This window comes from Pagrus major, chromosome 20 (assembly GCF_040436345.1).
Source record: "Pagrus major chromosome 20, Pma_NU_1.0".
Classification (NCBI taxonomy): domain Eukaryota; kingdom Metazoa; phylum Chordata; class Actinopteri; order Spariformes; family Sparidae; genus Pagrus; species Pagrus major.
In genome coordinates this window covers 10,482,490-10,497,557 of record NC_133234.1, presented here as the reverse complement: position 1 = coordinate 10,497,557, position 15,068 = coordinate 10,482,490, and the positions used below count along the sequence as shown (strand labels likewise).

The window sequence follows — 15,068 nt, the reverse complement described above, 5'->3', positions numbered from 1 at the left end:
GAGGAGAGGAGAGGAGAGGGGGAGAGGAGAGGGGGAGAGAGCGGCAGGAAGTAACGTTGGAGCACCGCAGCATCTGCCAGACAGCAACACCTCCCCCTGGACACTGACAGGAGGAGCCCGGACACACACACATGGGAAAGAAAATCATTCACCGCTATAAAAACAATGCCATAATAACGAAAACTGATTGACTCGTTCATTCATAAATGTGCATGTGTTTGTAGCGCTCATGCAGATTAATAAAACTAGAGAACAGGCTTAACTTTAATGGTGCATTTATATGCCAAAAACACATTAAAGGATAAGTTCACCTAAAAATGAAAATGTCATGACAAGTCATATCTACTCACACCCATGCGGATGGAAAGTCAGGTGAAGTTCCTTAGACAACATAACATTCCTGGAGCTTCAGGGCAGAACAGCGCTGTGGCGTTCTGTCAAACAACTGAAGTAGATGGGGACTTGTTTTAAAATGTAAAAAACAAAAACAAAACAAAACATAAAATGGCGTAATCCAAGTCTCTGCAAGCCCTGAGATCCCAAATTGATTTGAAAAGATGTTTATGAAATCTTTTTTTAAGACGAAATCTTTACTGTGACTGCTGAGCTAAAAGTGTTAAAAGCGTGCGCCCTGTCTGAAGTGGGTGCACGAGCTCAACTGTGCGTCGAGGGAGCAAATATAGTCTTTTCAAATCAATTTGGGATCTCAGGGCTTCCAGAGACTTGGATTGGGCTGGACAAGATGTATGGAGCCACTTATAGTAGTAGTTTTGGGAAATAATTGTTTAAATGTTTCTTTAATTTTTATTCATTTTTCAATGCCTACACAAACTAAATAGACAAACTCATTTTGTTTTTGTGCCTGGATTAACTGAAAAAATCATACTGGTTTTCATACTGGTTTACTTTGTTTATATTTGGCGGACCCTGCCACCTTTCTAGCTTCAAACAGTGGTCTGAGTTTGTGTTATTACTGCATTATTAATGTAAATATTAAATTCTGAGTTTGAATTTCTTCTCCAAAACTACATAGTGCACCTTTAAAATGTAAAATACATAAATAAAAAACAACTGAAAAAGATATGTAGAATTGCTTCATACAGCTTCTTTGGTATAAGCTCTAATCCAAGTCTCTGGAAGCCCTTAGATCTCAACTTGAGTTGGAAAATTGTTATTTAAACCCTTTTTTAAAGATGAAATCTTGACTGTAGCTGCAAAGCTAAAAGCCTCAGCACACACCCTGTCTGAATACCGACTGCACATCAAGGGTGTAAATGATGTCTTGTCAAATAAATTTTGGCATCTCAGGGCTTCTGAAGACTTGGTTTGCACTGGACAGCATGTATGGAGCCATAATATCTTTCTGTTGTTGTTGTTGTTGTTTTTAAGATTTTAAAACAAGTCCCCATCTACTTCATTTGTTTAAGGGGAATTCTGCAACGCCATTTTGCTGTAAAGCTCCAGAAATGTTTTGTGGACTACAAAATTTCACACAACTTTCCAACGGCATGAGGCTGTGTAGATAATGACTGAATTTTCATTTTGGTTGAACTCGTGCTCCAGATTGGTTCTGTAAGTAGCATACTTTTTTTCAGTGTCTTTGCATGAGAAGGCAATATAGGTTGCTATTTTCTAATAATGATAACATTATGTTATGCAACATTATGTAGAAATTGGCATTTTGTGTGATTTGGCGCCCCCCACAGTTTCTGAGTGCAACACTACTGTGGTAAATACAAATCCCATGCAGAGTGGCTGTGACAGAGACACCATTCACTCTATTACAAGACACTGTAGCATCAAAATGATTTAGAAGCTGTTATTTTATAATGTTGTAATGTGTATTGCATTAGGCAGCAGTTGCTACAAGTATGGCAATAAGTGCCTGCACACTCTGGAATCAACTCATGACTGTGCAGTATTATGAGTCCTAAGTGTGTATCACCATCATAATATCCTCTTTTTCTTTTTCTTTAAATCTGACAATTAACATCAGTTTTGATTGAACTCCCTGTTAGATTTCTACACACATTTTTAATGATTGATGCAGTCTGACAGTCAGCATATTACAGAAAAACTTTAAAAGATCCACCTGTAAAAAAATAAAAAAGAAAGAAAAATTCAATGGAAAATGAGGTCATATTATCTCCAGTCCACTTGGCATCCTTGTCCTCCATCACTTTGGACACTATCTGAGACCAACAACCTAGATTTCCATCATTTTGGTTTCTCCCCTTTGTGGCTTTTCAAATGGATTTTTAATAAAGCTGCTGAAGTTTCTTCAACAAATAGGACAAGTCTTTCATGTGACTTTCTACGTGCTGCATCAGGCTCCCTGACACACTCCTCAGATGCCACAAATGAATTCTTAATTGTCTGAGAAGCATCACCACACAATTTTTTAAGAAAGGTGTCAGCAGGGCTTCAGATCCCAGATTTCACATAGGGCTTGATGTTCTGTCACTGTTCTGCACCTGTTTGATGTTTCCCCTAAGTGTGACACCAACCCACTCTCTTATATCATCCTTGTTGCCTGTTTTCAGGTGTTTCTTTCAGTGGATTTGATTTCTGACTATTCTGTAGAATCACTTCACCTCCATTTACCAAAGTATGAATTTGGTGAAGATACCTACTATACTATTTTAAAAACTACAAGAAGAGTATGAATGGAAATGGGTCATATGGAAAACAAAGTGACATTAAGCAAGTTTCTGTAAGACACAACCATCTGTCTGTGCTTATGGTTAATATTATCAATTTCAGGTTAAACGTCAACCAGTGCAAGCCTGTTTCTGTCTATCAAAAGATGATGCTCAGTGTAAACACGGACACAGCTTAGACATTTAGACACACATTTTAACACATACAACACTGCTGAGACGGTGCAGCGCGTTGCATTTAGTTCTAGTTTTATTTTATTTGTGTGCCAAATGAGAGCTTTTTCTGTGATGCCTTTATTCTGAAAAATACCAACCGGAAGTGTCATCTGGTCGGAACTGTCCGTTCATTTCTGGCTCCGTGCAACTTGTTATTAGCCAGCAAAACATTACCCCCTCTTTAAATACTGCTCACTTTCATCCAACTCGCAGTTTTTCTACCACACACAGGTAGCTGAGTAACCCGATAATGCTCACGGTTTTATTCTTCTTCCTCCCCGTTTTGCTATAACAAGCCCACCTGTCAACTCGAGATAGCCAGTTAGCTAGCTTGTTGTAGCTAGCCAGTGTAACGTTAAAGCAGGTGGGCGAGGTTTTTTTTTCATGCTGGCCACATAACGTTGGGACAAGGATCATTAATGGCAGCTCGGCAACCTTTCACAGACACGGATACTTCAGATGAGGCAGTGAGGGCGACCTGCGACGATGCAACCACATGCAAAAGGTAACAGCAGGATGTGCAGTAGCTAAGTACATCATTTAATGTTACTGTTATATGGCTTTATGAGCATCATGTTAAGGTAACTTAAAGGTGCACTATGTAGTTTTGGGCAAGACATTTTAATCAGAAGAGAAAGATCTCTCTTTGGTTTCCCGACTGAATAAACTGATTAAACAAACTGACCTTAAAGGACAACACAATTTTCCCACTTTGTTTATATGTGGCGGACCCTGCCACCTTTCTAGCTTCAAACAGTATTTTTGGGACCTTATTGTCCTCCGAGAACAGCTTACTCAGTTATGGAAAAAATCAATATTTCTGAGTTTGTATTATTACCTCATAAATGTTGTAAATGTTCAAATTCTGAGTTTGAATTTCTTTTCCCAAACTACATAGTGCCCCTTTAAAGGTGCTCAGAAGGGCCCTGCAATATAAACAAAGTAAAACAGTATGAAATTGTGTTCAGTTTATTATTCAGTGATGAAAATCTGAAATTGTAAATTAAAATTTCTTCCTCAAAACTACATAGTGCACATTTTAAGTTGAAGAAGTGTAGACATTATGGTGATACTGCGCCTATTACTTTAACATCATAGCTACATATAAAAAAGTAACGTTAGCTAACATTAAAGGGGCAGCATGTCAGTTATGATCTAATTATTATGCCCAGGTACATCCTTAAATTCTCCAAGCTTATTGTTGATGTTTTGATACTCAGCTGTAAACTAATGTGAAGCCAGATTTTGGGACTGGGGAATGTCTACAAGGAACTTTAACGAATTACTGCCGGCATACACAGAGCAACAAGGGTATCCCATGGTGGGCAGGCTGTGTACACTCCGCTGTCCATGATTTATTAAGGAACAGTTTGTTTGATATGTATGGATCAGAACATATAGTATGGACCGGAAAGACCCAAAATGAAGCACAAAAACTGCACATTTCTAAAAACAGTTCTGCTTGGTCTTGATTCTTTGTGCAGTTATCCCTACTAGCATCCTTTTTTTAAATTTCAAGGAGTCATTTGATTAGGAGATAATACCAAAAATATTGTTTTCCTCAGAGCTTGAATCATGCATGTCACCTCCTCATCAAATGTATAATTGGCATTCTAGGTTTGCTACCAGTAAAAGCTACTGGAAGGACCCTTATATCCAGTATTTTGCAAGATCTGTAGGGGAGCGGAAGGCACCTGAAATCAACAGAGGTAAGTGATACAGTCTCTTCTTTTTACACACAGTTTTACTTTATTCAAATGTAACTCATGTTGTACAACTCATAATGTTAATATTTGGTACTACAAGTCACAGCATCAGCACCTCACTTTACAATGTGCTTACTAAGGAGTTATCAGCAGTAAATCCTCCCACCCAGTTCATCATAATGTTTCAAAAGTCCTCCATATTTGTGTTTTTGGATATTTCAATGCCCCCGTGTCTCGTTTGGCAGGTTACTATGCCCGTGTGAAAGGAGTTAACCATCTCCTCGACGCGTTTATTAGGAAAGCAGAGTGCGACTGTCAAGTAATCAACGTGGGTGCTGGACTGGACACAACATTTTGGAGACTAAAGGTTTGCAGCACTCTGGTCTAAATAGGATTTATCAAGTGACTCCTGTCAGATTTGACTTGGCTGCGTCAAATACACTGTATTGTCTTCAAAGTGTGTGTATGCATGTGTGTGTGTGTGTGTGTGTGTTTCAGGATGAAAACCTCCTGCCACGGAAGTTCTTTGAAGTTGACTTTCCAGCAGTTGTGGCCAGGAAAATACACAATATTAAGTAAGGCGAGCATGTTATTATTATAGTTATTATAGTTATTATTAGTAGTGTTTATTCTCATCCACTGTACCATTTGCAGTACATCACCAGAGCAGCTGCAAGCTTCCCTAACAGATTAGAAGAACTGGTTTTCGATGGTTTATGATTCTTCATTATGTTACTATGTAAACTTGCATAATAACAAGGAAAATCACATTTCTAATGTAGGCTTTAGTTTGTTAGAATAACTGTCATTGTAAAGAAGTACATTAAGCAGCACAAATGTATGATGTGTTTTTCCTATGTTTGTGGTATTGCAATGTGTGGTTGAGATCTGTAGAGGGAGACAGTGCTCCTTGGGAACAGAAGTGAAACGTCTCTACATTTACAGCTGGTGCTTAAAAGAATCCAAGGAACAGTTGCTGTGTGTTTATACTGTATGTTATCATGTCATGTATGTAAGGATGTCAATTAGATATAATATATGTCTATTATATGCAAATACTAACTACCAGTATTCAGATTAAGGTCTTTATAATTTTAATTAAGAGTAGTTCAGTCAAAAATAGCTGGAATGCAGCATTTTTGTGCTAGTGTTAGTTAGTATCAAATTTACTACCAGGAAAACTAAGCCAAAAAACACTACAGTCAAAAAATAAATAGTAAATAAATAAATAAATATATATATATATACATATGTATATATATGTATATTACGGAAGCCCTAAATGTCACATATCTTTTCAATCAAGGCCTGACACAGGCTGAAATAGCATTATGCCTTGCTATTACAGATAATATACACATTAGTGTGCGTAATCTAAAAAGGCTTCAGCTATATCGGTGGCGCAAGTGAGCCTGATGTCGTCATTAACTACATAGCTGACCAGTTACGATGTCCCGGGCATCTCCATAATCTCAGGCCTATCATATCACAGTCATTATCTCGAGATCTTGAATTAATTATATCGTTATCTCGGGAAAACAAAGCTTCGTTCTCTCGAGATCTCGAGAAAATATTCCCGTTATCTCGGGAAAACGGCAGGTGTTATTTCGAGATAATAACTTGAGATCTCGAGAAAACAAATTAAATTAACTTGTTATCATGGGAAAACGGCAGGTGTTATTTCGAGATAATAACTCGAGATCTCGAGAAAACAAATGAAATTATCCCGTTATCTCGGGAAAACAGCGGTTGTTATTTCGAGATAATAACTCGAGATCTCGAGAAAACAAATTAAATTAACTCGTTATCACGGGAAAACGGCAGTTGTTATTTCGAGATAATAACTCGAGATCTCGAGAAAACAAATTAAATTAACTCGTTATCACGGGAAAACGGCAGTTGTTATTTCGAGATAATAACTCGAGATCTCGAGAAAACAAATTAAATTAACTCGTTATCACGGGAAAACGGAGGAAATAAAATGTATGAATGTATGGTCCTTTAGGGCTTCCTTAGTATATATATGTATATATATGTGTGTGTGTGTGTGTGTGTGTGTCTGTGTATGTATATATATATATATATGTATGGGCATAAACCTGACTTTGTAGCGTCTTTACCGACCACTACCGACATGATATTATAATATGTTAATATAAGTTAAGTTTGATTAACACCTACAAAAATTTCAACAAAATCTAAACACTAAAACCTAGGATTTATTGTAGAACAGTTAGTATAACAACTGAGTATGTATATATAGAGTATATGTACAGATTAAATGTATTAGCAATAGAGTATATGTAATCTATAGGTGGTTCATAGACAGTTTTTGAAGCTTCTGTAGCAGAGTGCAGCATGTAAAGTGCCTTATTATTGTGTAGTTTTAGGTTAATTGTGGACGTGCAGTTGTGGTTATGAATTGTAATGATGTCTTTTTATATTTTCCAGGACAAAACCGCCACTCTCCAAACCCCTCATTGAAACCCACTCCACAGACTCCTTACTCTTAGGTAATGAACAAAAGTTGCAGCCATTAAATGACGTATCTGTGTGGTTTAGGTAATAATACTCTTCTTTGTTTAGTATCTTTTCTGACTTCTTTACAGCGTATGTTTGTTTTTGTTCACTCAGATGCCCACAGCCTCGACTCGGACCGTTTCTGTATCATTGGGGCCGACCTCAGAGACATCTCTAATTTGGATGAAAAACTGAAGAAGTTCCAGCTTAATCCAGAGTAAGTTAATATACATTTGCGCATCTTTGTTTCATGCTTTAGTTTTGGAAGAAAGAGTAAATTAATCTGAAGCTGGTGTTATTATATTTATAGTAATAAATAAATCCCTTGTACTTCTCTCTGCCAGTTGTCATTTGTTTTGCCAGCATGTCTTATTAAGTCCAAGAACTGAAGCTTATCTCTGTTTTTTCTATGTGAGCAACTCTAGATAACAGACACACTCTATAATGCGTCAGTATGACTGTAATCTAGATGTATGTCTTACGTCTATAGCTTGATTTGAAAAGAAACCCCACCTAAAATGTATGTTTTGAGTGTCAAACACTCAACACCCTGTGGGATGTAAATATGTCTCTATGCCCAGAATGTTTAGCTAAAATAATGCTAATACAATGAAGGCGGTAGCAAGTTTCTGTGGCTGTTTTATCATTTTTTCCACTGTGAAACTTGTCATCATTGGAATCTACTGTAACTGACATAAATATAGCTCTCCAGGGGCTGAGTGTTTGATGCTGAAAAGAGTTTGGGTGGAGTAATGTTTCATCAGAAGTAGTGGACCAAGACACATCAGTCTTTTATAGTAGGATGTTGGAAGGCACAGACATCCTTTTTTCTATGATAGGATGTTTTCTATGGCATGGAGAGCTCAGGCTGGCACACTGATTCACCTCAGCTCATAACTCACACATTATTACGTTTATTTATCCAGGGAAGTTTGACTAAGAGCGAGGCTCTCTTTAACAGGAAGCTGCCGGGTGTGAATGAGTAGGTTTTATTAGTCTTTATTGTTAAGGAGCGAGGAGTCATTACTTTTGTTTTCTGCCTACCGTCACTAAAGGTTAGAGTGAAAATGTTATATTCCTCTGTGCATATAAAATATTTTATTGTGTAAGTAGTTTTAAGATCTGAGAATACAAAGGATAAACACTCCAGAGTTTTTATTGGTTTTATTGTGCCCAACTGATTGAAGCAAATCCCGTGTAATGGTCGTTTATCTTTGTGCCTCAGCACAAAGATAAATGACCATTACACCACCATTACGACCATTACACGTTTCTCATTTTGTCAATTATAAAGATATTTCAAAAATGTCTTTAGGGAAATGGCTTTAGACTCTCTTCTGATCCACTTACGTGTCCAAGATTTTTGCAAAAGAAATGTAATACTTGATACTGAATGAAACAAATCTGGTTTACTTTGATGCATATTTGGCTCCAGATAAAGAAAAATTCTAACATTTCTCAAGATAAAAATAACAGATTTGAAGGATTGTTTGCCTTGACAGAGGAATAGTCTCTCTGATTGCTCTGTAAGTATTATGTTGTTGTTGTTAAGTGTCCTGTCCTCACTGCCAGATTACCCACATTGCTCCTGTCAGAGTGTGTGCTGGTCTACATGACGCCCTCCCAGTCCTCCAATCTAGTTCGCTGGGCAGCAGACACCTTCCACACTGCCATGTTCATCAATTATGAACAGGTAAACAAAGCAAATTATTTCATGTTGGGACAGAGGAAAACACTGTTGTTGGCTTCTGTTATCCATGTGACATCTTAAAGGAGACACATTATGTTCATTTTCAGGATCATAATCTTATTTCGGGCAACTACTAGAATAACTTAACATGCTGTAATGCTCAAGAAATGCTTCATCTCTTTTGTGCATCTGTGCTGTATTACTTGTATTTTCTCTGAGTAGTATTCAGTCACAATTTTTGTAATTATCACAAGTCTTTTTTTTAACTTAAATATTCCTCATCGTATATACAATTAGTGGATGACTATGGCTCCAGCTGAGATTTAATAATGTGGCCTAAGTAATGCTTCATCCACTCAATATGATCTGTGTATCCAGGTGAACATGAGTGATCGATTCGGCCAGGTGATGATTGAGAACCTGCAGCGTCGCCAGTGCACCCTGGCAGGAGTGGAGATCTGCCAGTCTCTGGATTCTCAGGTAAACCATCTGATGCTTCTTGTACCTTTTTAGTTTGTTGGGTTTTTTGTTTTGTTTTTTAGAATATCCAGACATGATGTATTTCAATGTGTGTTGTTTGCAGAAAGAGCGGTTTCTGAAAACAGGCTGGGAACATGCCGATGCTCTGGACATGATGACTGTCTACAGTATGCTGCCCCAGGATGATGTGGGGCGGTAAGTATCTTTTTTGTCATATGATTCAGAGAGATACTTTTTTACAATCTGTTGATAACAGGGTGAGCTTTTAAAGGGGCACTCAATTTTTACACATGAAAATCAATTTGCTCGTCAAAAGGGGAACAACTGGGAATCAGCATCACAAAGAACCTGTCATGGTCATCACACATCTCAACCTTGGTAAATAAAGCTCAGAAACAGCTGTATTTTCTTAAGGGAACTTAAGAAGGCAAAATTCCTGTGTTAAGTTCTTGTTAACTTTCAGAGAGGTGGGATAGAAAGCATCCTGACTGAAGACACGATGTAATTAGCATGGTTTGTAAATAGCCCAGGCCAGGAAGGCTCTGTAGCGAGTGATTAAAATTGCCCAGAACATCATTATTACCCATCGACCGAGCATCAGTGAGTGAGATGTACAGAGCCCAAAGGATACTAAAAGACAACACCCATGGCAGCCACAGTCTGTTCACCCTGCTGCCGTCTGGCAAGTGATACAGGAGTATACACTGCCGTACCACCAGACTACAGAGCAGCTTCTTTCCTAAGTCTGTGAGACTCCACAATTCATCTTCCACACTCCGCCATATAAAGTTGTTTTTTTTGTTTTTAGCTCTCTGGCAAGTGATGCAGAAGTATCCTTCACCATTCCACATTACCAGGCAGAGGGTCCATCATAAGGTGTTACCAAGTTTCATTTTGGAAAGTGTGGCATCCAGATTTTTGGAGCTTGAACCATGTGAACTAAAATCTCAGCTGAATGAATTTTCCCTATTTTTTAAAAAATCTGTCTACTTGGTAGTACCCCAAATTTGAAGTCAAATCAAATAAATTTCAATCAATTTTATTTGTATAGCCCAAAATCACCATCACATTGCCTCAGTGGGCTTTACAAACTGTACAGTGAACACCATCCTCTGTCCTTAGACCTTCGATTCAAGTGAGGAAAAACTTGCCATATTGAGAGAAAAAAAACCTTTTAACAGGTGGAGAAAAAAAAGATGGAAGAAACCTCAGGAGGAGCCACAGAGGAGGGATCCCTCTCCCAGGACGGACAGACATGCAATAGATGTCGCATGTACAGAACAGAACAACACAATCACAGTTTGCAAATTGCACTGACAGAATATCTGACACAAATTATAATATATGTCAAGTGTGTGGATCCAGGAGACGACTGAGCAGGCCGAGGCATTGACAAGTGGTGCCCGAGCCACACGACCTCCTCTCCACCGTGGTGACTTGGAAGAGGGCAGGCCACGCAAGATAATTAGCAGTAGAACAGAAAAGATCAGAGTGAAGAGGCATCTAATTTTACAGAAATACAGATGTTAGGAGGAGATGGTAAAACAGAGCAAAAAACAAAAACAAAAGTTAGAGAAATGCAATGTTAATCAGAATAAACAGATTGTTTATAAAGAAGTAAGTTTTGTCTAGCTAACGTCATGCCGTTAGCTAATGGGGATCCTAATAAACTAAAAAAATGTCAAATTAAATACTTAATATATTTTATTTCTTGTAGAATTGAGCGTCTGGAGTTCCTGGATGAGCGGGAGCTGTTGCAACAACTTCTTCAACACTACAGCATCTGCTGGGCCACAAAGGATAAACTCAACCTGGGTAATTCACAATTACGTTACATTTGAATGAATGGGTAGCTGTAGTAGGAAAAATGAAACAATGATTGCTCAGTTCAAGGATCATCTGTGACCACTATGGCGCCATGCTGTCCTTTTAGTTTGTTTACTTAGCTTTACTCATATGTTAGTTTTTCACATATCCACCCATCCGTCCAGCTTGAACCTGTCCTGCGGTCATTTACAAGAACAGGTCGTGTTCTGTTTCCTCAGGTCTGTCTCAGTTGGCATTTTGATTGTGAGCCCGCGCCACTGTTGGACCCGCTTTACATGTGTGTTGGCCAAAATCAACAACAGGAGAAGATGTATAAAGGGAGACATCGGGAAAAGAGGAAGCACTTATTCTCCATCAAGCCCTCATCCGGGAGCTGTTCCGGTGTCAAAACTCGGGGCATCAGCAGAATGTGATTTCATGAGCATCCTTTGTGAGCTAGTGTCACTGAGATAAGAGGTGAAGAGGTTTGTCACTACACTGGCACTGAATTACCAACTGTAAAACAAGTTTGTTTTATTAATTTGCCTTCAGACATATTTTGTAATTCTTTGACGACGCAATCACTGAAAAATGATTTAAAGAATGTGCGAAGTTTGAAGAATTTCAGATGTCATATATTTGTCCTTGTCTGGTTTTTATGTGCTATTTTGATTTTATTTATTAATCAGTTGTACCTCCCAGATTCATTTTCTTACAAAACCTGTATGCATGCCATAGAAGTAGTGTCGAACTAGAGTGCGTTACATGCAACTACTAGGTAATTTACAGGTGCCCTTAAAGGGTAACTCCGGTAATTTTACACATTAAAGTGTTAACAGGCTTTGGGGAGTACTACTGCATATGTGGGAAAAAAGTAGTATAAAGTCTTTTGTGTCACCAGAGAAAGCTGCATGTAATCTCATAAGTTGCCTCCAGTGATGTCACCCTGTGGCAAGGTTGCATTGTGGGTAATGTAGGCACCAGGTCCTGAGAAGGAAGAGGAATGTGTGGAATTAAAAAGATGGTATCTCTGTTTTTAAACTGTCCGTAATGAGTCCAACAGTGTTACAGAAGTGCAATTCTAAACCAGCAGACTGCTTTTCAAAACTTGCTGCCTACATTACCCACAATGCAACATATCCACTGAATGACATCATTGGAAGAAATGTATCAGATAACATGCAGCTTCTTCTGGAGCTACAAAAGGCTTTATACTGCTTTTTTTCCACAGACACAGTAGCACTCCCCCAGACCTGTAAACACACTTTAATGTGTAAAAGTGGTGGAGTTACCCTTTAAAATAGTTTATATTCTTGAGCTTAGCTTTAAAACAGCAAAGAGGACATGACTGACTAGTTTGTGATAGATTATATTTGAATAATGCTGATCAAGTGCAGTTGAATAAAAATTTCCTTTTGCGTACGACTGTGTCTTTGTTCATTTATGTACTTTGTTATTGACCCTGATATGTAATTATCAGATGTCTTATCTGCAGTGGGAGGGAAAGATATCAGTATAGTGAGCTGATTGTGTGGACACGTCTCACAGTATTTGATTCACCTGAGGCAATCAGGCAGCCCTCCCTCTCCACTGTCTCTCTTTTGGACTGATGAGAAACTTGTTGATATATTTTGTTGTATATCACAATACATCATACGCATACTATATTATATTAGTCTATTCTATTCTGTTATAACATGCTACTATACTTAATGTTTTATTTCTTATATACTGTGTTACACCGTGTGTCATATTGTTGTATTATTCTGTTATGTTATACTATATCACTACACTGTACCTTAAACTATATCACATATTCCATAATTATGTACCATATTATAATATCAGTCTTGGTAAATGTACCTGAAAGTCATACTTCAACATATTGTGGTAAAAGTTTACATTGGTCAAATGTGTGAAAGTATGTGCTATTTAACATACTTAAGTATCAAAACTAATTTTCCTAATAGAAAAGTACTTAATTATCAAAAGTACAAGTAAAAGTAAATCATACATATATTTACTGTACATGTACGTAGTGTATATACTGTATACCCGGCTGATTATCAGGTCAGATATTTAGCATTCCTCAGATTATTTGAATCTGTGCTTTTTAAATCCAGTTGCTGATAAAATAAGTTAATTTAAAAATGCATTACTTTGCCTCTGATGCAGTGGTTTGCTAAATTACTAGTAATTAAAGCTAATAAATGAATGTGGTGGAGTAAAAAGTACAATATTTGCCTCCAGAATGTCATGGAGTGGAAGTATAAATAAGCACAAGATGGAAGATTCAAGTAAAGCACAAGTACTTTAAAAGTGTACTTACTCTTGAGTAAATGTACATAGTTACATTAGTTATATTGACTTTTTTTTGTATCTTATGTTATACTTCTATTAGGTAGTTTTATTAGGTGTTAAAGGTGCCCTGTGTAGTTTTGTGGAAGACATTTTAATTTAAAAGAAAAAGAAGATTTGAACGATTTTTTTAATGCTTAAACAAACTAAAATAAACGCTTGTCATTTTCATGACTAAATATACAAACTGACCTTAAAGGAGAGCACAATTCTATACTGTTTTACTTTGTTTATATGTGGCGGACCCTGCCACCTTTCTAGCTTCAAACAGTGATCTGGGGACCTTATTTTCCTCCGAGAACAGCTTGTTTATTCAGTTTTGGAAAAGATAAATATTTTCTGAGTTTGTATTATTACCTCATTCATATTGTAAATGTTATGATAACTCCTTGAGCAAACCCTAGCCAGTCAGCTCTAGGTTCACATGTCACACAGTAACATCTTCATCATGTATACATTACTGTTCTCCCTCTTGGGCATTAAATGCGTCAGCTCGGCCTCAGTCTTCAGTGCAATTCTGATGAATAACAACTTTACATACACACCAAGCCCTCGGGCAAACTCCCATGATATTAGTGCTCTGTTGACCTGCAATTATCTTAAACGTAATCAGGATACATCTGTGTTGTCCTCATCGCCTCCCCGGCCACACTTTCGTAAAGTCCCCTGTACAAATATTTTCCACACCTGATTTTATTACTTCCTCTGTTTCTGAGGTCAAAAATCTTGGTGTAACTTTGGAATCCACCCTCTGACCCTCCGCCCTCTGACGTGCATCAAACACATCACCAAATCGTCTTCATACCTGTCATGCCCTCCTCCTTGGTGTATGTGGAGGTTGAAAAGACTACAGTGCTGCACTGGCTCCAAAATCTGGTTATAGTTCTCGCCATAGCTCGGTGCATCCAACCTTCTCCACCCCTACACACCTGCTTTAAGTCGTACCTGAAATCTCACCTGCCTCAGACAAGCCTGCTGCTTTATAATGTGTAGGCTGTATTATGAATGTGTTATTCGGGCTGTTGATGTTGTTCTTTGTTGTGAACATTACTGTTATCATCTTTCTTCTCACTGTTATCTCTCATTAGGTGCTGATTTTCTTATCTGGATTTGTAAAATGTCCTTGGTTGACTCAAAAGGCGCTTACAATATAGTTACAATGTGTTATTGTGACATTTCTGAGGGAAATATTGCACTTTTCACTTCATATGCTACATTTATTTGACAGCCACGGTTATTATTTATATTGCAGATTTACAAGCTAATTAAAAATCGGAGGGTTATCTCAAAACTCTTTCTAGACAGACATTAAACATTAAACTGACCTATGAGGTGATAACCATAACCCTTTGTTATCTATCTGATAATAAACACGTGTGGAAGACGGTTGTGGTCAGGGTTGTAGTTGACATTGTCATGTCTTCTGTATATCTGTATATATATTTAATGGCATTCTATGGAGGGGGGTTATATTGTATATTTCAAAACCTACATTTTGGGAGGAATTATAGTACTTTTAACTTCACTAAATGTATTTAATAGTTTGATTTAGTACTGAGTTTGGAGATTATTAATACAAAATCTAAATTAACTAATCCATTATTATGTGTTATCCTAGGCTAAGCTTAGTAA

The 15,068-nt window shown here is 37.6% G+C and overlaps 1 protein-coding gene across 1 annotated transcript; it reads left to right on the top strand.

Annotated features, from left to right (window-relative positions):
* Positions 1–2,998: 2,998 nt before the first annotated feature.
* Positions 2,999–12,500, top strand: lcmt1 (leucine carboxyl methyltransferase 1). Its single transcript, XM_073489556.1, has 11 exons — positions 2,999–3,381; positions 4,494–4,585; positions 4,828–4,949; positions 5,081–5,157; positions 7,034–7,095; positions 7,217–7,319; positions 8,675–8,795; positions 9,171–9,272; positions 9,376–9,467; positions 10,990–11,087; positions 11,318–12,500. Exons 1-11 carry the CDS (start codon positions 3,296–3,298, stop codon positions 11,338–11,340), a joined length of 978 nt encoding a protein of 325 aa, XP_073345657.1. The 5' UTR covers positions 2,999–3,295; the 3' UTR covers positions 11,341–12,500.
* The last annotated feature ends 2,568 nt before the right edge of the window (positions 12,501–15,068 follow it).